The sequence below is a fragment of the Melospiza melodia genome, chromosome 12 (genome assembly GCF_035770615.1).
Source record: "Melospiza melodia melodia isolate bMelMel2 chromosome 12, bMelMel2.pri, whole genome shotgun sequence".
Taxonomy (NCBI): domain Eukaryota; kingdom Metazoa; phylum Chordata; class Aves; order Passeriformes; family Passerellidae; genus Melospiza; species Melospiza melodia.
The window spans coordinates 13,864,769-13,888,630 of record NC_086205.1 but is presented as its reverse complement, the minus strand read 5'-3'; the positions used below and the strand labels follow the sequence as shown (position 1 = coordinate 13,888,630).

Below are 23,862 nucleotides of genomic sequence, written 5' to 3'. Positions count from 1 at the left end.
CTCTAAGTGTTTTCCTATGCAAGAACAGCCAAAACAGAGCAAAATGTCTCACAAATAAATTTAAAAAAAAAAAAAAAAAAAAAAAAAAAGAAAGAAGTTATTGGGCAAGCTTTGTTTAGGGTTTGAGAAGGCAGATGGGTGCCAAGCAGCATGCTGGGAATGGCATTTCTGAAGCTGGAGCAGGAAAAGCAAAGTCTTCAGGTAAAAAGGAAGTAGTTAAGAACTAATTTTAAAGATGAGGCACCTGAACAAGTAAGTCCCATTTAAACAGGGAAAATTTATTTAGTGTATATGGTACTTCTGTATAAATGCTGTTGGTCCTAGAGAAAAAAAAAAAAAAGAAAAATTAGCCAGAATACCTTGTTGTAAAGAAGCATTCAGACACAATAGATGTATCAGAAACTTGGAAAATTAGAACATCTCTAAGGGGAAATGCAGATTTTGTACAGCACTGGAGATACAGTGCTGTATATTAGCAAGAACATGTAGGAAGTGGCCTCTTGTACCCTTACAGAAAGAATTGCCTGTAGCAGCAGAAAATCCAGATTAAAATCACTGGTGATCAAATTTGCACTTATCATGGGAAAGGGGCTGGAAGTGTACCCAAATTTTGCATACACAGTATTGATGGCCTCTGGACCTGCCTTGTATCACTGAATAATAACATGGTAGCCCAGCAGATAATTCCTGTGAGAACAAAAGTTGATTTCTCAGTAACAACTGAAATCATGCTGGGAATTACCAGGAAAACCAGCAAGGACTACAGTGTAAAGCTAGATGCATGTAGTGCTTTATATCTGGAATACTACACTCTCATGTTCTTGGGACAAGTATGGCATAACCAAGAGACACAGGAGGGCAGCAAGAAGGGCTGAGGCTGTGGAAGGGCTTTGACAGAAGGAGCAGATGGGCTCTTTGGCCTAGAGAGGAGAGGACAGTGCATTCCCAGGTGTCTCAAAAGTCATGAGTGTTATGGGAACATGTATAGAGAACAGCTGCACACAGTTGCTTATTAAATTGAGAGACATTAAGAGAAGAAACCAGGTGATGACAAAAAGGTTTTTGTAACACTCTATGCAAGTAGTAATATTTGATTTTGTTCATGGTAAAAGTTTATGGTTCAGAAGGGGCTCATGTCAAGTGCCTGAAAGAAAATCTTCAAAAAGCTGTTAACAGCAAAATGGAAGTGTAGGGATTTCCTGTATCAGTGACTGCAGGCTGCTGGAAACTAAACTGAAGAAATACTGAAGACTGTAAATTTCTCAGTTTGGAAACTTGCTGGGAAAGGAAAATAAGTTGCCTTCCTTTCTGACATCCAGTATTTGGCCACAGCACATGGGAGAAGAATTGCAGAGCTATCAATAAATGCAGCTTTTGATGCTGTGCCATAAATTGGAATTCAGTTATGAGTCAGTAATTACAGCTTGCTGGTGGTAGCTTGGTATGACACCGAGCTGTGCCAGTTTAGGCAGCAGCGATGGAATTGTACAGGTTGAAATGAAAATGACACATCTTATTTTCCTTCTTAATGTGATTATGCTGAAATAAATAAAGGTACATAAACAATAGGTTTAACAAGTAATATGGTATGAGTCACAGAAGAAATGCTGTATGTAACTGATAATTACACCCAGCACAAAACATTATATTACCAATTAAAAATTCTGCGTATAAACTCAAGAACTATAAAGCTTCCAAGTTTCCTGGTTCAGGTATAAGAAAATCAGTATTAGAAAACAACCTAGCAAGAAAATTGACATGTGACATGAGCTTGGAGAGATAATGGAAGACCCACCAGTGAGTTATCTTTTAAAGACTGTATTTCACAGATGAGTTGCTTTTCCAAGGATAAAGGTTTTGTTGGCAGGACAGGAGGTACTGGGAACTGAGCCTTATTTTACAGACCAGAACTGTCCAGGCTTTTAATACCTGTGATGACAGTGTAAGACCAGCCTAAATGCCCCTGCATTTCTTAAAGCTGTCTGAAGTTTATATCTCAATTTCCATTTTTATATGCAGTTAAAAACACTTTAAAAGTCCTGCAGCAGAAACAGTGGATTGTGAACACACATGACTCTGAACAGACTGCTTTTCTAGCTGCATCCAAAGAAGCAAAATTATACCAAAGTAAATAGGTCAGTTCACAGGAGGAGTGTTGCACATTAGAACAGAAAGTGAAATGTGAAAGCAGAAAAACAAAATAGTTATTTTGGTGACAGGGCTTCAGGTGACCTTATTGGCTTTAGTGCAAGTGAAGGTTCATGTTTAATTAAGGCCTCCCTCTTCTCCTTTGAATCTACTTAATGAGGTAGAAAATTTTAAACTTTGTTCCTGCAATGGTGAAGTTACTTTAATTGAGAATGTGCCATTTTAAACCTGTAGGCATGCCAGTCACAGAAAAGAGAAAGCATTTCTTGCACTTCTCTTTCCTTGAGGACCCCTTACAGAAAACCAGGACTTCAGGTGCTTACCTTAGTACATGCCAAAACCATCAGAGAAAGAATAGGCAAGAAGAGCACAGCTGTGCTCTTTTCAGAACCATCTCACTTTTAATTTTTTCCATGCAGATTTGAATACCTCTTTAATTTCGATAATACTTTTGAGATTCATGATGACAGTGAGGTGCTGAAGAGAATGGGAATGTCCTTTGGGCTCGAAGCAGGCAAGTGCTCAGCTGAGGACCTGAGAACTGCAAAATCACTGGTGCCAAAAGCTTTAGAAGGCTACATCACAGGTAAGTGAAATATTGTTTCTGACCAAATCCATAACCTTACTAAACTGAAGCAAATTTAATTATATTAACTTACATATGTAAATTTCAGGGTTTGTGGGACTTAGTAGGGTTGATACATGAACCAGTTGTTTTGCTGTTAATTTTGGAAGGTATATCTTAATTGTCCTTAATGCACACTGATTTGTAACAGTGTGATGTGTGAGCTGCATTATGAAGAAATTATTTCTTAAATAACTAAGTTGACACCAAGAACAAATTTTTATGTTAGTATTAATTCTGAGTAACTGAATGTATGGAGGAGCAAACTGGAAGAAGGCAGCTCTTCCCAAGCTGAGGAAAAGGAAAGAAAAAAGAGCACCTTGAGCTGGTTGGGTGTAATCCCTCAGAAGCCAGCAGGTGCCACCTGAGAACTGAGCTTCTCTAAATAAAGCAAGTCCAAAGACTTCAGGACAGGTGTCCCAGGCAGGGGCTTTTGCCTGCCCTGTTTGAACAGGTCGTGCTTAGACACAAGACCAGAACTCCTTCAGTCCATCCCTGGACTAGAGCTGCCACAATTGGCTGTCACTTCCTATTGTTACTGTCACTGTGTCCTTGCTGCACTCCAGCTTTAACTTAGCCCAGCATTTTCTCAAGTTTATATTTTAAATGGCTTAACATTTCAAACTACATCAGATGTGCTTATGTTTATTAACATTTATCTGTATTTTCCTGGTTCTCTTGTCCTGTGGGTTTTAAAACTAAAATTTCCTATTTTATTTTTGATCAATTTTGAAATCACACCTGAAGTCTTTATAAAATGGCACTCACAACAAAAAGAGAAGTGGAAAGAATTCTTGATTTGTTCCTCACAGGTTCACTCAACTCAACATTATTTATCAGCATGTGATTTATCAGCAGTGTGAAAAAGGGGAAAGGAGCAGAACCCATGTCCTTTAATAGTGTTGCAATGTTGAAGTTACTTAATTGTTCCCATGTGTTGAGGATCAAACTAAAATTCCTTTTTCATTTTAAGCCTGCATTAATTTACCTCCAGGGAATAGGGTTTCCTTACATTTGCAAACACCCAGTGTCATGACACTGTTTACTGAGTACTTCCCTAGTAGCAAACCAGCAGCCTGGTACCTGTATAGAGTTTTAATCATAGGAAATGCATTGATTTTACTTTTTACTCAAAAATCATTAAGGCAAGTAATGTACTCTTCATACATGGGTTACATTCAGCTGTTTCAGCCTCTGTAAAAATTAGCTTAGAAGTATATGTACTTTAAAAAAAAGGTACTTTATTTTACATACCAGTACATGTATTAATTTTAAATGTTGATTCTATTTGTTCCTTATTACGTAATTGTGCTACACAAATCTACAGTTAAGAGTGTGAATTGCATAGTGGTGGTTTCTAATTGCAGTAAGTGACCAATAAAGGAAACAGATTTAAATGTTTTGCACAATATATGAAAAGCCAGCATTTACCTGATAACATTTTTTTGTTATCATCCCATATTAACCTTGGGAGGCTTTAGACATTTTCTTACACAGCAAGAGTAGGGAAATAGAAGGGTCATCCCTGGTTTCTAGAATTCATGGTTACTTCTACATTGCCATGATGGCTCTTCCAAGGACAGTGGCTTCAGTTACCACCATACCGGGAGAACAGGTCCAGGTCTCTTATTGATTCACTGAGTAAATATATTGCAATCAAGATTCATTATGATCCCAGGAGCTGCTCTAGACAGCCAGTCTAGACAGACACACAACTGCTCTAGAAGCCAGTCCTGTTCTAACATGTCCAAATAGGTGAATTATTTCCTGTACAATATCAGTTTGACCTTAGCCTGGACATTATTTCAGATAATTCCTGACTTCTAAACACTAACAATAGTTGGCACTATAATGCTTACCAGCAGGACTAGAGAAGCAGTTGGAAGAATCCTAAGTGTAAACCAGATAAACTAAAGAAACTTTTACTTGACAAAAAATGTTGGATCATCTCAGCTTTGAAAAGCAGTAACTTTCTATTTGCATTGAACAGGCACGTAAAATGCTTGGAACTGCTGAACTGATGATGTACACATCAAAGCTTTATTGGTGGATTTTCTTTTGAAGAGGATTGTGTGAATTCAGCCATTCTTCAAGTGCCCAAATTTCATAAAAGTAGTGTCTTCTAGGTTTGCTAGTTTCACCATGTTTTAGCAAATAAATGTATTTTTGTAATATGCATTTTAAATATTACATTGGTGTGATTCCCAGGTATGCCTGCCACTGAAATCAGCAGAAGCTAAGGCATATTGACCTCCAAGAGAAAAAGATTCTGTGTATCTTACATTATTTTTGTAACACATTTTTCTGTTGCTTGTCATAACTGACAATGTCTAGTCTAAAACATGACACTTGCCCCAGCTTAAGAGGACATCCCCCAAGGACACAATCCTAATTATACATTCCTGCCCATTTCTGCATTTTGACTCAGGTGATTTCCCATGTGCTCTCCCTGAGCTGGTTCCTGGTACTAAAGTGCAGGCTTTGTCTGGCAGACAAGTTTGCATCAATTAAACAATTAAACAATAAATGTAGCAAAGGGCTCCAGCCAGAACAGCTCAAGTGCAAAGGGGGCAGTGAGGTTGCTGGGTGAGCAGAAACACTCCTGGGACAAGCATCAACTCGTACAACAGCAGCCAGAGTAACATCTCTCTTTTTTGGGCTGTACACTTCCTACAGGCACTTACCACAAAACTAAGTCCCACTTTTGTTAGTTGAGTTGTGACTACTAGAAATGAGGCTGCAGATTTTAAAAAATGCAGGAAATAAGGTTTCTGAGGCACTAACAGTTGAGGTAACAACATCTTACCTTATGTATCCCACTAAGGCAGTGAGCAAAGTGGTGCGGTTTAGGACTTGGTTTTTTAACCTGTGTGAAGAAGTGCTCTGCTGTTTACCTGTGTAATTATCCATGACTGGAAAATGGGCTGGAGATGGAACTAAAGAGCTAAGAGCACCCACTGCCTGAGCAAGTTTGTTCAGATGTCAAGAACACTCCCATGCAGCATTTGTACATTAACTGCTAAACTATTGAGGGCATTGCTTTAGAGCCCTCTCAAATAAAGTATAAATTTCTACCAAGAGTATCTGCTACAAGATATGCCTAGTATATAACAATGCCACTATGGATTGGACTGCACCACCTTGGGAAGGTTTATTCAAATTGCTTTCCCTGGTTTTAGGTGTAGCTATTAGTAATTGATCTACACTGCCAGAAGAAATGTCTTTTCATTGTAGGCACACTTCTGTTTTGACAGACTTTAACCATACTGGAAATGGCTTCAACTCCCCACCTTTCACAAACTTCTTATCCCTTGCTCCTCAGAGCCCACTGGAAAATTGAAATACATATTATATTATTGAAATATATATAATATTTAGAAATATGAGGCAATGAAAATTCAAGGCAGGGATATGCTTTTATGAACCACCTTTCTGCCATGCTTCTACTTTGCTCTTCAAAAGGAAGACTAACGAGCCATTATCCAGAAATGTTTATAAAGCACAAGATTACCAGCAGTGTCTTGTTATTATTCTGAAATATTAAACACGTACACACAGGTACAGTACTTCAAAATACAGGGAACAACACTGTGGTACGGCTCTATTAGTCTAAATACAATGCAGTCATTCCAAATGATTTAGCCTCCTCCTGCACAGACAGGAGGAAGCTGTGAGAACATGTTCTCTGTAACATGAAACCTGCATTTAGGGCAATCTTGATGAAAGACATCAAGCTCCAGCCACACTTAACTGTTCTCATCTATTCTGTCCTCACACATCACCCTAAAACTGCCACTTATCAACATTTGCTATCATGTTCCAAGGACTGCTGCCAGGAACACCACCCTTGCTAGCCTTGCTTGGTACCATGACATTTAAATACCTTGCTGCAACAGCACAAACCAAGGTAGCCTGTGAAGCCAATGTAACATGGCTGTGTCAGCCTGCTTCAAACAGTCCCTGTGCTAGGCAGCACTGCCAAATCTAGAGGAACCAAAGCTTGACAAGGACACAGGACAAATGAGAATGTGTGTGTAACAAATACAGTTATTTCTCTTACCTGCTATTATAGAACAACTCGAGATAATTATGAGTAGTACAGTCCCAGTTACTGCCACTGTGCTGTCTAAAACAGAGGCTTGGTTAGGCACAGAGTTTAACAGTAAGGACTCTAACTTCTGATTTAATGCATCCAGCTGGAACCAGATGCAAGTGCCATAGAAAAGAACTAGACAGTCTTGGTAACTTTGTTTTGATGTTAACTTTGTGTCGAGATAGAATTTGGGTAGGTGAATAGAAATGCCTTATCTAAAAAGCAAATTAGAAACACAAAAAAAATCCATAAATGTAAGTGGGTCTGTAGACTTGGTTTGGTGATTATCTTGGCAGAAATGTGCATAACTGGAAACAACTGACAGGCATAACTACTTCTTAGGGAATTTGAAAACAAGTGTTGTGGGGGCTGTTAGTAACCTCTTCACATCTCTCAGGGGGTTTTTAACAAACTGCCTAAAGAAATTGGCATTATTGCCAGACCATTTTAATGGTCTTAACGCCCCCATTTCCTGTCCCTAGGGAGGAGAGTGCCTTTCATGTCTCATGTGCAGTGTACAACAGGCTCTCTCTTCCATTCTTGGCACCAGCCCTTTGCCATGTCCACAGCTGCTGCCCAGCTCTGGCTGGGGCACAGTGGCTGAGGAGGCTGCCCCACAGCCAGCCATGAGAGCACCAGGCTGAAACTGCCTGAAACAGCAATACAGAGACTGCCTGGGTGGCTTCACTGCACTGTCTCAAACCCAAATAAATACAATTCCTTTGTACCCTCACCAAGTGGGGCAGCCAAGGCTTGGAGCTGTCTGGGCATTTCGCAGGGTCAGGCTGTGGCAGTGTTTCCATGAAGGACTCGAGAACTCATTTCAGGTACCTGTGATTGCATACAGTCACCAGCCAGGTGAATCTTCTTCAGACAGAGGGAAAAGCTGAGTGCAAGGCTTAAGTGAATCCACAAACACAGGATATCATTTCATCTTGATTAAACAGGACACATGTACAGTATAAAACTCAAGCTACTGGTACCTTCTAAACTAAATTAAGGGATCCTAATTGCAAAGAGAATGCAAAGTTTAAAAATGTAAAAGAAAGAAAAAACGTAAGTAACTATCATAAATAGTTATGCTTTCTTCTAGATATGTCTGCGGGATTTTCATGGGTAAACCAAGGGTTAATTTCAAGTTCAGCACAAGCAGTTTCCCATTTTGAGGCAGCTGGAAGCATATATGATGCTAAATCAAGGTAAATAAAATTATTTTTTATTCAAGAATAGTTATATATGCTTGTGGTACTTTAGTAACCTTGCTATTTCATACCATTTGCATGCAGGAATTGAGATATTATCATGGCTGATTTTGATGGTGAAAAAGTCTCTGTCTTCCTTGAAGGAAAATTATGTTTGAGAGGTCAAATCAACATGCTTTGAACAGTGACCATACCAGCTATTTTGTACCTATGTTTCATAAGAATAGAATCACTTCCAAGCCCCTTTTCCTGATTAACCCTAAATTCCTGCCTGGGCATGGACTACAGACAGATAATTACATGTGCATAAAAGCCTGGTAATATTTCTGAAGATTGCACAAAAATGTCTGCTCTCTAAATGCACTGCTATTTAAGCTTTCATGAAAGAAGTTTAGTCCACACAACTTAATAAGAATTTAAAATTAAAAACCAACAACCAAACAAAAAAACACCATGAGCAAAACACCAACCTTAAATACACCTCAGCAGCAGACTTTGCTTGGAGGTTACCTGTACCACAAAAAATGGAAATAGGGATTAATGTTTTGCAGCAGGCTCTTTCTCATAACAATTAACAGCTTCATTTTATATTGCAAACATTTCTGTGTATTAAAGAAACTGAAATGGATTTCCTTTTTTTTCTTCAGCTTAAGCAATTCTATCAGTTGGTTATGAAAAAAAAAAAGAAGTCACCCAATATTCTTTTTTATGCAGTTTTCCAATGTTTTATCAACTCTCCTAACTAATAGCTGTGTTTACTGTAACACTTTGGGATTTTTCCTTGTTGGTAGCATTTCTCTGACTAAAGGAAAAGCTGAGGCCAAAAAGAAAAAGCTTAAAACCTCCTGAGAAGCCCTCTAAACTTGCCCCTTTCTGTTGTCTTGCTAGTGAGAATGCAGGGTTGTGTTTGGATGCTGAAGTGGCCTTAGCAACAGGGCAGCTGCTTGCCCCCAGCAGCCAGCAGTCCAGCAGCGCAGCGTCCCGGGGGGAGACGCCCTGCTCCTTCAACGAGGAAGATGAAGAGGATGAAGATGAGGATTCTTCCTCCCCAGAATGAGGACAGGAGAAAATGGAATATACAAAATGCTGCTCAAATATTCTTAATGGGAGTTCCTGTTTGGATTTTACTGGTTTCTTGCCTTGGTTTGCACTGTGTTTGGTGAACTAAAATGGAAGCTTCAAAACAAGTTTATCCATAGCTGAAATTGAAGAATTGTGTAACTGAACACAGAGTGACATGCAGAGACAGAGTAAAGTGGGTTTTATAAACTATAAATGAGGAAAAGAACAAAGTCCCTGGAGATTTGGCAAAGTAAACCTTAAGATCATCTTTTCCATTTTGGGACTCGAGTATCTGTCTTCCCCTTGTCTTTTTCAGATGGAGGAGAAAACAGTCAGTCAGTAAAAGCTGATTCTTGTATTGTCTTTTGGCTGTTCTGCCTTTAGAAAAAGGGGGAGAGAGCACACACAAATGTGCTAAAATCATTATTTAAAACTATCTTGTATGAAAGTGGTTATAGGGAAAAGGGACTGTTAAAATGTTTGCTTTTTTTCTGTTCAACTTGCTGTATAGAAGATTCTTAAAGTAATATAAATTGCAAGTGATTAAATGAATCTTGAAATAGTTTATATCCATTTTAGATACTCTAAAAATAACAGGAAGCATTAGTATAAAAGGTTCATATGTTCATTTATATTGCAGGCCTAATTTATTTTAAGTGATTATTCTTAGCCATTATTAAAACAGTCAGGAAAAAAACCAGTATTCTCTGCACCAGCTTTTTTCAAGGAAAATAAGTTAAAAATTTGTATTTCTAGATTACAGCGTATTCAGTGTAGCTTCTCCTTTATTGTTCTAACTTTATATAATCCCTTTGATATTAGAAAAAAGGCCTCCCACTATGTTAAGGATCTCAGGCAGTGTGTTTTCAAGGCAGTCTTTTCAAATTTGGGGTGGGCAGGTCACATAACTTTTAAAGTCATAGGCTGAGGTTCTTAGGGAAAAAATTAAATTTCAACAATACATTGTTTCATGTTTTGCATTCTGACAGACTTTCTTATCAGTAACTTCAGTTGCACTCACTTTGATGCACCTTTGAAAGTTGTTTCAAACCATGTAAAATGCTCTGTGGCTCAAGTTACCCAGCCCATATCCCATGTGAACTGTTAAACTCAGACTTGCAGCAGGAGGCTGTGTTTTCCATAGTTAACATCACATCCAATCATAAAGACCTTTTAAAAAAACCAAAACCTTGAATATCAATGTAAAATACACTGGATGTACTCTTCCCACGGTGTTCCAGTGCCCAGGACTTTGCCTAGCTCTAAGGTAACTGTTTTTCATGAGGTCAATCTTGCCAGTTTTCCCACTGTCTGCCGGGGCTGTCCCATGTCCCAGCTGTCTGGGGCAGCTGTCCTGGCTGTGTTCTGCTCTGGGGGGTGGGTGAGGTCCCCTGTGCTGCTGCTCACTGAGCAATGGCAGCAGCTGCCCTGGGCTGCTGCAGCATCACTCTCACAGCCTGGGCTGTGTCCACATCACCTTCTACAGCCGAACCTGCACTCACTCCAAAAGCACCAAGCCTGAGCTGCAGAGACAAAATGAGGCCCCAGCTCAAGAGCTGCCTGGCTGTGTGCAGGAGCTAGCCCAGGGCTGTCAGCCACAGGTAAAACTGTGAGGCATACCCAAGCACCACCCACACGTTTCCATTACAAACAGAAGCATCCAGGTAGGAACTTCTCACAGACATTCAAACTCCTGCACCTGAGGAGTGCCTGAGGGCAGCACCAGTACTAGCCATGGCTTTTGACTGAGCTGTTTTACAAATGAATAGCAAATGCACAAACTGAAATGCCCACTATGGTACTCACCCTCGGGGCAAGACTGTTCAGCCCATCCCGTGCTCATGGCTCACAGGCAGCAGCAGACCGAGGGCTTCACACCCCCTCACTTCCACCGAATCTGTAACACTACCTCCATTCCAGAAAAGCTTTACAGACACAAAAAATATTCTTGCTGAGAGTCAGTGCATTGAGCCAAGTGGCTCACTTTTAAAACGGGGTGAGAAGGGAACAGGTACTTCAGACATACTACTATGGAATTGTCAGCTTCGTGATTGACATTTCATTTAAACAGATCATCACTTTCATTGTTAAAAAACACATTGCTTTTTCAAAAGTGCCCTGTCAGTAAGCTTTCATTGGAAAGGACATATCAAAGGTAACTTACATATGCATGAGCCTAAGCAATTCTTTACAAGGGAAATATCTTCCAGAGTAGTTATACCACCCTCTCCCCAGCAATACATTAAGGACACATTTTACTTTACACTTTCTTCACATTTCCCACTCAAGATTGATGTAAAAAGAAAAAACAGCAAAACACTAAGCAGTTCCTGAAGAGCAGCGCTTTGAACTATAAGAACCTGGCAAAAAAAAAGGCTTCCAGCCCAGAAATGGAATGTATTTTATTAGCAGCCAGTCTGCTTTACAGGGGAAGGAAGATCTTCAGTGACACCTTTCCTCCACTGATGTCTGTGCCCTTCAAAGCTGCAGCCTGCACAGCTGCTTGCTTTCTGGCAAACATCGAACTATCAAATTTAAAGATAAAAAATATGGGCACATATAACATTTATTAGACAGTTGAACCAAGCCTTCAAAAGTTATTTTTCCTGGACTAGTTGAATACAAAGGACAAAACAAGTTAGAACATTTAGAAGAGACTTCAAAAGTAAATTCTTTCCTTGGGCTTCTTTGTACCAGTTGAGGATGAAGTTCAACTGAAGCACTGCAGTCTTGTGGCCACACTCAAGTCTGGGAACTAGGAGAATTTGGGACCTGATCCAGCCACAGTCACCTGTGTATGATCTCAGGCAAACTTTTCAATCATTCCTGGTGATCTTAGCTGCCATAGTTAAAAAAGACACAAAAACCACAAACCAAAACAGGTAAATGCAAGACCTCACCAAAGGCAGCTGCTGCAATTGTGAGTAACAAGGAGCTTGAGAATATTAACAAACCACAGAGCTCTCACTGAGCTCATGGCAGTGCTTCCCTCCCTCCTGCCGAGAGCCAGCAAACACTTTCCACAGTAAAATGGTCCTGACCAAGCCTGGTTTTCCCATTTTCTATTCAGTTCCACCATCATCTCCTGTCTCATGCAATACCCCTGACATTCATTGACAGGAATCAAGCAGCAACTGGTACTAGGTTATACTTCATATGAGAAAAAGTTAGCACTTAGATTTTAATTATTAAAATTTATTTCATTATTCAAATTTTCATTATCAAATTTATCTTATATTTAAGGTAAATTTAAGTGATGTTTTTGTGTCTTGGAACACTCTCTCTTGGTTATGGATTCAGGAGGCACTTGACTGCAAGCAATATAATGCTGTATGTAAATGCCTTTATAGCTATTGTGCACTAAACTTTATTTCTGGACTAACTTTGTGGTGCTTGAAAAATCTAAATTTGATTTAGAAAAACTTGTCAGCTCCACCACCTAGATGAAAAACTACGAGTGGGAGACAGCATTTTTCCATTATGTGGAAATATAACAAAATATTTGTGGATTTTGGTATTTAAAATTGTATTAAAGTGCACCAGTTTTCACATTTCCACACTGGAATTAATGCCAACTTAATCTCAGAAAGGGTGTGTCTCTAGCAAATAAGACCAGTTCAACTGAAGGTATGACTTCAACTAACACCATAAACCCAGTAAAAGCCCTGTTGTAGGTGTTTCCATTTTGGTTAAGGGGTTTTAATGTTTAAACCACAGCTTGCAAATACCCCTAAATCCTTTTGAGTAGCTAGAAATTGCTGAGGATACAGAATTCCCACAGAAGGGCTTCTGCTGATCAACTATGTCAGCCTGAAGTAACATTATGTAAAAAGGCCTAATAACCACATTTTAATCCTTTTGGTTTTTTAAAGAAAAATGAGGCCTTCAAGTTCATGTTCACACATGAAATGATGCTTCAATTTACAATTCCACAGTTAAGGTTTAAAATTTCGAGTGCTCTTTTTTTTTTTTGACCAAATCCACTATTTTAATTCAAGAGTATGGCTGAAACTTAACCACATTTGAACTCTGGGCAATACTCCTTTTTGTAATTAACTGGGCCTTTTCAGCTGAAAATAATCAGGCAGTTGATGGTAAAGACTTTCCCTTTAGCAAGTTAAAGATGTTTGGGGTTTAGATTCATTTAAAACCAAAGCCAGCACCACAGGGGATGGTGTAGAGAAAACAAACCAAAGCAAGCTATCTTCCTGCCTGACCCACCTCACTTATATCTCTTCATTCCAGGAATCTCTCATGGGCATCATTACATTAAATAACCAGATGTAATGGGCTGGGGAAAGACTATGTGTGCTTTTTTAATTTGTGATTTAAAAAATTCTGGTAGTAGCCATACTTGGAGGTGACATCCTTGTGCTGCACTGGGTCCATGAGGCTGCAGGTGTCTCAGGTGCCTCTTGCAGCATTAGTGATGAACAGGGGAGGGAGAAGCCAAGGACCCATTTATGGAGGTTTGTTGTTTAAAATGTGCCACTGCTTGAATCCTGGCCCCTGTCTGCAAGCAATGCACCAATGAATCATTTGTGATGTTGTGGACATCACACACCTACCTGAGCACATGAAAAACTCTAAATACCTAATTTTCTGCTGGCAGGTGTTCACACAACCCAATCCTGATACCATAAAACTTCATGAAACTCAGTCCTTAGACTTAACAAAGTTCCCAAATCAGATTATCTCTTTCCTGTTTAACTGTTAGGATTTTGTCTCTGAGTATTTTTAAGAGGCTGTGAGTAACTCTTCTCTCTCCAGTCCAGGTACATTGCCAAAAACCACCCATAAGCAATGTTACTCCCATTTGTTCATTCCCTCTGCCAAGGATTATTGTCCTTGCAAGTCACTGCAGAGCTGTGTGTGCCAGAGCCCCTCAGCTCCTTCAGTCTGAGTGCCTGAGGGGGCATCCCTGGATCCCTCCCCAGCTGGCACTGAAGGGAGGGGAGGGAATGCTCAGCACACACAGCAGTGTGCCAGGAACAGCTGCAAGGGCTGTTCATCACAGCTGTACAGTCACTCTCCACTTTAATACACCTACTCTGTCTGCCCACCCAGAGATCAGACAAAACCAACATGTTCTCTTTTCTGCTTCCATATTTTTGAGAGTACTGAAGAATCCAACATTTAGGACATCCACCTAAACTGCAGGACACCAAAAATCCTTGCTCAAAATTGGTCAGAAGTAACATCTGAGATCTAACCATCCAAATCCCAAGGGAAAGCCTCCTACTTAGGACTAATATGGAGCAAATAAATACTTTTGCATTTATCTAAGAAGAAAAGCAGACTGACCTGCTTGAGGTCAGTATCTGTAACACAGCCATTATCATTCCAAGCAGACACAGGAACATCCCAGAAGCACAAACTTGCATCTCTATGATTATTAGTTTTCTGTATTGGCTAGAAAAGTGCAATCACTTAAATCTGATTTCTCTAAATGCCATTCTTAAGTACTCAACATTCTCCAGGCATGGGTACTTTAGAAATATGGCCAGCATGGGATAGCAGGATACAGCAATGTCAAATTTAAACCCAGTTGTAGCTGCAAATCAAACTCATCTATGCAGAAACTTTCCAAGACAAATTGAGTTGGCTTTAGCCCATTCTCCTCTCCATGAGTGAAACACTTGTCCCTCACACTGCCTGGTTCCTGTGCTGCCCATGCTGCCCACCCACACCAGACAGGCAGCCAGAGAGGGAAGAGCATCACATATCCACAGCCCTTCCTGCTGACATTTTCAGGTCACACACAACTATTCTGAATGCTCACAAAAGTTAAAACTATCAGAAAAGGTAAAGTCCACAAAACCAGTCTCCAGGCTTTTTGATGGCTTTGTTCAATTGCTATTGTAATTGCTTTAACAATTAGTAGATTTGGTCATACTAATGCAGGGATGAAGTGGATCTCCCAGAATTTCCCCAGGAAAACACCAGCTGAATCACAACCCATCATACGAGTTTCTGAAACAGTCCCTTGTCCTAAAGGCCATGAGAAATCCTTCAGAGAAGCATAGGCAAGTGTTATGACACTGTATCTCACAAGCACCTACTGTAAAACAAATGAATCCTGCTTTGAACAAACCTGTAAGAAGCAGGATGTGAGCCTGTCCTCGTTCCTCAGGCCCTGACTGCAAAGCATGCCCTGGCACCAAGGCACAACTTTGTGTTTGCATATCTTACTGAGCATCAGCAGAACCTGGCCAGCAGGCACAGGCAGAGTTTTACACCAGGACTTGTTTGCTGCACCTGGGGCAGGATCTGGCAGTGGATGAGTCCTTGGCAGGGAGCACTGTTGCTGAATTCTGAACGCTCGTGTGCCATCAGCCCATGTTCTGAAGGTGCTACAACATGCAGCAAGGGGTAGACAAGGCAGGTCTGGCCCTCCTCCCCACCCTTACAGTAGCACTTTTTAATGTCCACTATATTCTACATGGAAGTGATTGTAGAGACACTTCCTTTTTATATTTAAAATGCAGAAACCACTTGAAAGTCTATTAACTTTTAAATTAAACTTTTTTTAAAGAACAAGGCCAGTCATGGACAAAGCTATTTAATGACCTCCAATGCTGAACTGAAAGCAGGGTTTTGTAAACATGGTGGGTGGGAAGAGACAAATCCAATTACAAGCATGCTAATTATATGGGATTTGAAGTTTTAATAATTGTTTTAATCTACTCATCTTGCTCTCCCAAGATGTGTATTGGCACAAACACTTTGGTGGAAAAATTTTCTCCCATTTCTTGTGCTAAGCTCTTGTATCTTCAGGAAAGCTCAAGTTTCCCATTGATCTTCATTTGCTGCATATTTTTGAATTCTCCACAGATTTCTCTCTTTCCAAATACCTATAAATTATAAACTAAAGTTTTATTTTTGCAGAAAGTCTGCTATTAAGCTATGCTGATTTTTTGTCCTGAACAAATAGTGTTAATTTCCACTACCACATTGTACGTGGCTAGGAGTAGTGTAAAAAAATGTGGTAGTATTTTATGTGCTTTAAACACTGACAAAGATATAAAGAAAAGTGCATATACAAAGTTTTACTTTCCTAATAGGAACACTGGCATTAGCAAATAGTATATTTGAACCAATAGGAAATATTACTTTGTAGTAGCAAACACTTTGTAAATAAATACTTGTTATTTTTTTAATGGAAATTTTATAGAAGCTTTTTCTGTATACTCAATTGATCCCATGTTTACTGAAAATGCTGCAAGTGGGAATTGTACATTGTAAATGGGGGTGGGGAGCAGACAGTCAGGCTGAGGTGAAAGCTGTGTATGCTTTGGAGAAGAACAACCAGTTTTCTGTGAACTGAAATGTAAACCTTAACTGTAGAAGAACTGAATAAAAGAATTTCAAGGCAACAGGACTGAGCTTGTCTTTGAGAAGAACACTGGTTGCTCAAGGTTAACACTGCCAGCCTGTGCACCTCGTTAGGAAAACAAGGAACTGCCCTGCTTTACATGGGAAATATTGCATCCTCTGGTTACTGAAAACACCAGTCTAGCAACTGCATCCTCCTTGGCTGCTCCTTCAGAGAAACATCCTATGTCCTTATCCAGGGAGAGGTGCTGGACTTCTGAAATGGTGACATTTTGATAATCACAACATGTTTAGGGGTATTGCTGTCCCTATCCATTCAAGACACACAGGTAATCTGTACCTGAGAGAGGGCCCAGAAACAGGGTGTTTTCCCCCAGATTCATGCTAGATCTATCCTGCTGAACCCCCTTCAAACACCTGTAGACTCTGAACGTGCATCCTTCCATACACCATCCTATTTTGATAGCAAGAACCCAAATGACAGGAATTTAGGCAGCATTAGATGCAGTCCCTCTTCATCCTGTGTTGCTTTTCCAACTCTGCCAAACATGAAAACATCAAGTAATGTCACAGTGCTTGCTTTTCTCCATGTGCACAGATGACTCACTATTTTTAATCTCAAACCAGCTAAAAGTAAAGGTTAAAGACAATAGCAAAGACTTGCAAAAGTGTAAGTTCATTCTTGTGTAATAAATAGAAACTCTACCACAAGCTCCTTACATCTAAAATGCAATGGCCTATTTGGGAAAGCATTTTCACTAAGAGATTTGGCAAATAACCACCTAAGAACTCTTGCAAAGTCTTTTTTATGGGCAAGAAACACGACTGCAGAAATGAGAGGATGTTAGGGTATAATCTTTATACCAACAATAAAGATATTCAGGGCTTATTTATGCTTCTTAAAAAAAAAAAAAAAAAAAAAAAAAAGTCTAAAAATCCTTACCTTCTTTTGTGTCAGTGCTCCATAATCAGAATGACTCTGAAACATAAAGCTGATGGTGAACCTGGTTAGAATAAATACTCTCCTCTAAAGAATCCTTAGTTCTTTGTGCTGTGTTTTCAGCTGGGGATCTCCTCCCCAAGAACCCAACAAAGCAACTGAGGAGATGTGAAAGCATAAAAGCCCATTTCATCTTTTCTAAGAAGTACTCAGCATGGATCTCTTAAGAAATCTGCAAATAGTGCTCTCTGAAATTACAAATACTTCTGGTTAGAGTTTCTCTGTCCTACCAGATACCACCATATAAACTAGTCTATGTTTTTCTTCACCTAAGTAAATCTGTATGTTTCCTAAAACAAGACATCAAGCAATGGTAACTGCTGCAGAATTAAGCTCTGTGCTAATAATGGAAACATTAAGACAACAACAAATATTATCCTTGGTTAAAAATAACACTATTTGAAACTGTATCTTGTTGAATTCCATACATTCTGTTAGAAAGCAAAAATATCTGGAAACATTCAGGAAAACCAGAAAACCCCCAAATTTGTGTAGGTTTCTTATTCATTAAACTCTGTCTGAAGCCCAAGTGTAGGATAGGAGGTAGATGTGAACAATCGTTCATTGTCCAGCGCCGTGTCACGAGTGCTGCCCTGAGCCGTGTGATCCGTGTAGGTTGCTGCTGAGGAGGCTCAGCCCGGCTGCACTGCCCGTCCCTCGCCTGCCGGGGGTCCCACACAGAACCCAACTCCTGCTCTGCTCCTCCCACTGCACATCGTTCAAAAGGCTGGAACCCTGATGGCACTGGGACTGCTCGCTGAACCACAGTTCAGGGTAACAAAAGAGAACAAACTGTTCCTGTACATTTCACAGAACTTCCCATCTGTCCCAAAGGATAAATCAAGTCCCAAGTTGTTGAAGGCACTGCTGCCCACTGATTCTCACAGCCACCCCCTGGACAGCTCATTGCAGGCTCAGTTTTGTAACATTTCAGCCATCTCTCACTCAACTCACAGAGCCATGAAAAAACTGAAAACCACTGTCCCAGGCAAAGCTGCACAGGAAACGAGAGAAAAGCCTACAACAATGGGATGACATCAAAAGGAAGAAGTAAGCAAACAGAACAGAAGGCTTTGTGTTCTTCCAGCCTAAGGCGGCAAACAGAGCTACAAAATGGCAAAATTGTCAAAGCACCTTTCTTGTACCACACATGAAACCACACAGCCAATCCCTTGGTTCAAATGACCTGTGCTAACTCAAGTTTTCATCATCCTGACATTAAAGTCCAGGTTATGAAGCAAAGACAATATTACATACAAATATTACATTCAATTAATCTGCCAACATTAACTGAACATTATTTTTCAAAAATTAAATAACAAAAATTACATTTAACGCCATATTATGTAAAAAGCAGCAAACGGCATTTTTACAGCAACTGCTGGCATAAGCAAGACAGTTATTTGTAATAAATAAGCACCATGTATGTTTTGGCACATTTAGAAGTTAAAAAACGTTTCAAATGAGTAAACCCCGGGAAAATGTCCTAGCATTGACCTGTGTATAATTTAAGTCTCCGGCTCTGCAGAGTGAAATTAAAACAGCAAGCAGAGCTCGCAGTGACAGGACTGGGCTGAGTGCATGGAGAACAAGTTGGTGCAAGGAAAGGCAGGCACCAGCCAGCCCGCGGTGCCTGCCCACACCGCGCCCACGCTGCTCCGCGGGAAAGGTAAGAGTTATTTTTTAAAGAGGGTAAAAAAGAAACCCGTGGAGCTTCCACATCTGCCAGCATGCTTTAAGGCCACACCTCAGTTAAGCATCAGAAAAAGAGGTGTTTGCATGTTCATGTGTTTTGTTAAGAGGCAGTTCTTGTGCTGGTTTGGGATGACAGCTTTGGACCACAACACCTTTCCAAGGAGTTGCATCCCTGTCTCGAGGGCCCGGCCGGTATTTGCCGAGTTCCCACGTGTGCCCGTGTGCGTTGCCCTGCTGCGCTCCGGCCCGCTCGGCGATGCCTCAGCCTGGGCCGCTCTCCGCGCTCGCTGCCCTGCACAGCCCCCCCTCCTCTCTCCCCGCCACGGCCCCGCAGCTCCCTCACGCCCTCCGGAGCGGGGCCCCGCGCCCAGCGCCTTCCCCTCCCCTGCTCCAGGGGCACGGACGGGCCGGGACCCGCCCCGGCACCCGCGGGGCCGAGCCCAGGCGGGCCGGCGGCCTTTGGCTCCGGTACCGCGGAGCACCGCACCCGCTCCGCCGCCGGCCCGGCCGCGCCGGCTGCCCCTGCCCTGGCCTGCCCACCCACGGTCCTGCGTCCCGCCCGCGGTTCCTGCGCTGCCCGCCCGGGGTACCTGCCCGGGGTTCCTGCCCGCGGTTCCTGCGCTGCCCGCCCGGGGTTCCTGCCCGCGGTTCCTGCCCGCGGTTCCTGCGCTGCCCGCCCGGGGTACCTGCCCGGGGTTCCTGCCCGCGGTTCCTGCGCTGCCCGCCCGGGGTACCTGCCCGGGGTTCCTGCCCGCGGTTCCTGCATCCCGGGCGCCGCTCGGTGCCCTGAGGGGCCGCGCTCGCGCCCTGCCCTCACGGTAACGGCCCGCGCGCGCGCTCCGGTCACGCCGCGCCCCGCGCTCCTCCGCGGGCCTGGCCGCCGGGAGCCTGCGGGAACGCCGCTGCTAAAGCCACCTGTTCGTAAACATTCCTGATTTCTGGAGAGTCTGGGATTAGCATCTTAACACGAAGATAACACTCCCACATTAGCATAAGCAAGTAACTAAGTACAGTTAATACTAAATTAACCAAGTTGTAGAAAAGGCTGCTGTAACTGCTAAGATGTAGGTTAACACAGCTGCTGGCTCTTTGCAATCGGAATGGCCAGGCTGATGTAAGCCTCGTGAAAGCCCAGGTTTTTATTGTTATTACTTTCAAACTTCTCACTTTTTGTATTTTCTCATCATCTCATTAGCATTACTAAAGCCAAGTTCTAGACATTCTATCTAGGCTGAAAAACTTCTACTTAATGTTCTGCCAAGCTTCTACCTAGCGTTTTCTGTCATCAGGCAATGCATTAATTTTATTAAATCAAGATTGGATGTGATAGGGCTACTCTGTCTAGAGGCCAATGCCAAATGACTGAGTCAACTGTATCAGAGCATTTATCAGACAACTGTTTGTTGGCCCTGAGGCAGCAAAAGGAGGAGCAGAAGCTTTGGGACTGGCAGAGACCTGCTGAGGTTTGTACATTAACTGCAGACCCTTCCAGCACATCTAACTGTACAACCGTGTGTGTGTGTTCCTGAGATGGTTGGTATTGACCCTCTATGTATCTGTAGGGAATGGGTGACTGGCATGATGACAAATGGGCACATACACCACCAGAGATGCAACAATTCCAGGAAATAAAGCAGTCCTGGATGGTGAAGATTTTTCAGAAATAACTGCAAATTCATTCATTTCATGGAGGAGTGTCCATATTTCAAATCTTTGTAAAATGTATCACCAAGCAGTATATTTTCTGACTAATGATCCATTCAGAGTTTAAAAATATACTGAACTAAAAGATGATTTAAAAATATAATTATAATTTTAAAATATATTTGCAGCCAAATATACCCTAGTCTGATTATTAATAGATATAATCCCCCTAACTGGGAGTTCTCTTGTTTCTATTCAACTGGTTAAACTTGTGTTAGAAAAGTTTATATGAAAATATCAGTAGCAAAAAAAAAAGCCCCAATAAAACAGGAGACTGTCCTTTCCAGTGTTCAAATTCTTAAAAGATAAAAAACCTGAAAGTAAAATGTAGTGAAGTCCAAGGGCATGGAAAAGGGTGGGTCATCAGACATTCCTAACCAAGTGGGTTTGGTTTCATGGGCACAGGATGCACATCCAGCAGAACAAGCAGGCACCCTGAGGAGTGACCAAGGTACTTCCAGAATTATTTTTTTCCTTCCCCACTAGCATGTTTTTCTAACTATATATCGGGGGTAAAATACTGCATGAATTGGATACCCAGGAATGTGCTAAAGCTCTGACACTGCTTTGGAAGAGAGAAAATGCACATGCTGTAGCCTGCTCAGTGCTCCCCGGGTTTGGTGGTGTTAAACTGAACAGAGAAACTGCAGAGAGCTGTGTGTGCACTGAGCCCCACACTGCCCTGGCCCTTACTGATCACCAGCGAGCCCTCAGTCAGTGGAGGAGCTGCTCCAGATCCTTGCCCTTACAGGACTGGCTGTGTGCTGTGTGCTCTCAAGGAGCCCGGCCAGCAGGGGAACACAGAACGCATTTCGTGCGGTGCAGGAGGAGTTAAGGAGCCGTGTGCCTTGAGTTCCCTGCAGATAAGAACAATGTGAGCCCCCCTGACAAGCCAGGCAGGCAGCTCTGGCTCAGCAGATAGCAGGAACATGAACTGAAGGGGCAAAGACATCTCACAATTCCAACAGCCATTCATATCCTAGGGAGATTTCAGAGAGCTCTCTTGTCATGTTTTAAGCCATGGCTGCATTTCTCTTTGTCAGAGTGCATTTGCCAGTTGCACTGCTGAGTTTTCATATGCAAGTCAGCCTACAGCAGTTTCCAGTAATGGCATCTTATGCAATTTCTGACCTACTTTAACACATTGGGGCATTTGGAAACATGAGATCCACTGCAGCAGCTTTCTGCTTGACAATGTGACACTGCAGCAGGAAGCCCAAGTCTTTAGACTAACACATGGATCAACTAAAATACAGGTGACAGACTGTAATCTTCAAGGTATGTGTCAAGCCATTAGCAGCATGCAGATCAATCATCATCTGTATAATTTTTTACCTAGAGATCCTGCACATTATTTCAAAAAGATCAAATGGCCAGGTCAGTAAGCTGTTCATAGGCACTGACCTGCATTGCTCTCTCTTGGCCCTTCTAGGCTGCCCTTCCTGAAGAACACCTCAAATGAGAGCTGTGTGTTACTGATGATAAACCATGACATGGGTAGCAGTACAGAGATCCTGTCTCTGGGCCCACCAGCCAGCTGTGCTCAGAAGAAATGTGTCCTCTTCTACACATCCTCCAGAACTCCAGCAATCTCAGAGAACTAAAAGTTTTATCAAAGGAGATCTTTGATACACTTTCATTAATTCCACTACCAAATGTAACCTAACTACTAACAGGGACCTAACACTACTAAAGCTTTTTCACATTCACAAGAACGCTTAAAATGTTAAGAGAACTTGGTACTAAATAAAAGCCATTAAAATATTTATGGTGTTAAGTGCATCTGTCCCATTTGTAATTAGGAGTGAAGTGGCAGTTTCTGAGGTTAGAATCTGCAGCCCAGCAGGTTTAAGAGAGACCTTGTTAGGGACAATAAACCCTGGAGGAGTTATCACTGTAGGGGCTCTCTTGTGTCAGAAAAACAGAAATAGCATAATATGCTCACAAGTCACATAACATTTGAGTACTGGAAGGACACATTTTTGTTCCATACAAGTGTAAAGCAAATTCAAAATAAGATAATCCTCTCTAACACATAATATACACAGCTAAGTAAACTTTCTATACTTGAATATGAAAATTTTTTGTTCCAAATACATTGATGACCATGAGCTTTTTACAGTAGAAGGGAAGTCAAAGCTCTGAATACTTGCAAAAATCTGTTAGATTAAAGCTTTGAGCATTCTGTGGTTTTTAAATCCACACTCAGAGCTGCCCACATACTCTTAGCATCCAGGATTTTTCCAGAAACCCTTAAATTATGCAGTTTCCTCCATCACAGGCAACCTACCTCATTTTTTATGACGACCAAAGTGTACCTTCTGATGCAAAGCTCTTGTTCCACTTCAAGCTCTATTTAACTCAATCTCTCCAAAAATAATGATGAATAAACTTCACAGAGAGGTAAACTTAAATAGGGCAATTCCAGGTTCAGTATCAGGCTCCTGAGAACACTGCATTTAAAGAGTTGTATGAAATCATTCAGCAGGACTTGGTGCTGAGAAATATATTTTTCCTTTCCAAATCTCCTACTGAGAAAGAGGCAGGGTGCAGGGGATTAAAACCACAAAAAACAATACCCACCCTCCCCACTCTTGTTTTTGTTTCCATACTGATTCACAACTCCTTTAGTCTACAACTCTTCCTTCTACTTTCAATTTCCATCCAGATTTTCTCTCCAGTGCTGGGGAACTTCTACAGCAGACATTTCAGTACAAAAGGAAGGAGTTTTCTTTACTGCTGTTCTACAAGCAGCATCATCCCCAGCTGAAAGTAATTACTGGTCAGTGCTAAATGGCATCTGTCCTCAAGGGATCATCTCACCTTCTGCAGGCTGGATGTAAATAAAGCCTTGCAGCTCATTTTGTCTTTGACTAGCTTCTCCTCAGCCTCCCCTGTAACCCTGTGTGTGCTCACCTGGGGGGTGGCAGGGGGAGTGGGACATGGCAAGGAGAAGGAACCTCGGCTGATTTGGACACACACAGTGGCCATTTTACAG

General features: G+C 41.5%; 1 protein-coding gene and 2 long non-coding RNA genes across 6 annotated transcripts in view; 2 read left to right on the top strand and 1 right to left on the bottom strand.

Annotated features, from left to right (window-relative positions):
- TFDP2 (transcription factor Dp-2) overlaps positions 1–10,939 on the top strand; it is a 48,443-nt gene extending 37,504 nt beyond the window's left edge. For 3 of the 4 annotated variants that reach the window (XM_063166899.1, XM_063166897.1, XM_063166896.1), the window contains 3 exons: positions 2,568–2,734; positions 7,960–8,065; positions 8,957–10,939. In XM_063166899.1, coding sequence (XP_063022969.1) covers positions 2,568–2,734; positions 7,960–8,065; positions 8,957–9,125 — 442 coding nt within the window. In that variant the 3' untranslated portion in view covers positions 9,126–10,939. Of the gene's footprint in view, positions 1–2,567; positions 2,735–4,763; positions 4,960–7,959; positions 8,066–8,956 lie in introns of those variants that run through there. The other variant, XM_063166900.1, reaches the window with a different exon arrangement.
- Positions 114–19,808, bottom strand: LOC134423665 (uncharacterized). Its single transcript, XR_010029169.1, has 5 exons — positions 19,751–19,808; positions 17,409–17,457; positions 10,937–11,055; positions 8,539–8,578; positions 114–320 (listed from the first exon to the last, which is right to left on the bottom strand). It is a non-coding gene; the product is annotated as an uncharacterized LOC134423665 (long non-coding RNA).
- On the top strand, positions 19,090–22,628 carry LOC134423666 (uncharacterized). Its single transcript, XR_010029170.1, has 2 exons — positions 19,090–19,134; positions 22,297–22,628. It is a non-coding gene; the product is annotated as an uncharacterized LOC134423666 (long non-coding RNA).
- The last annotated feature ends 1,234 nt before the right edge of the window (positions 22,629–23,862 follow it).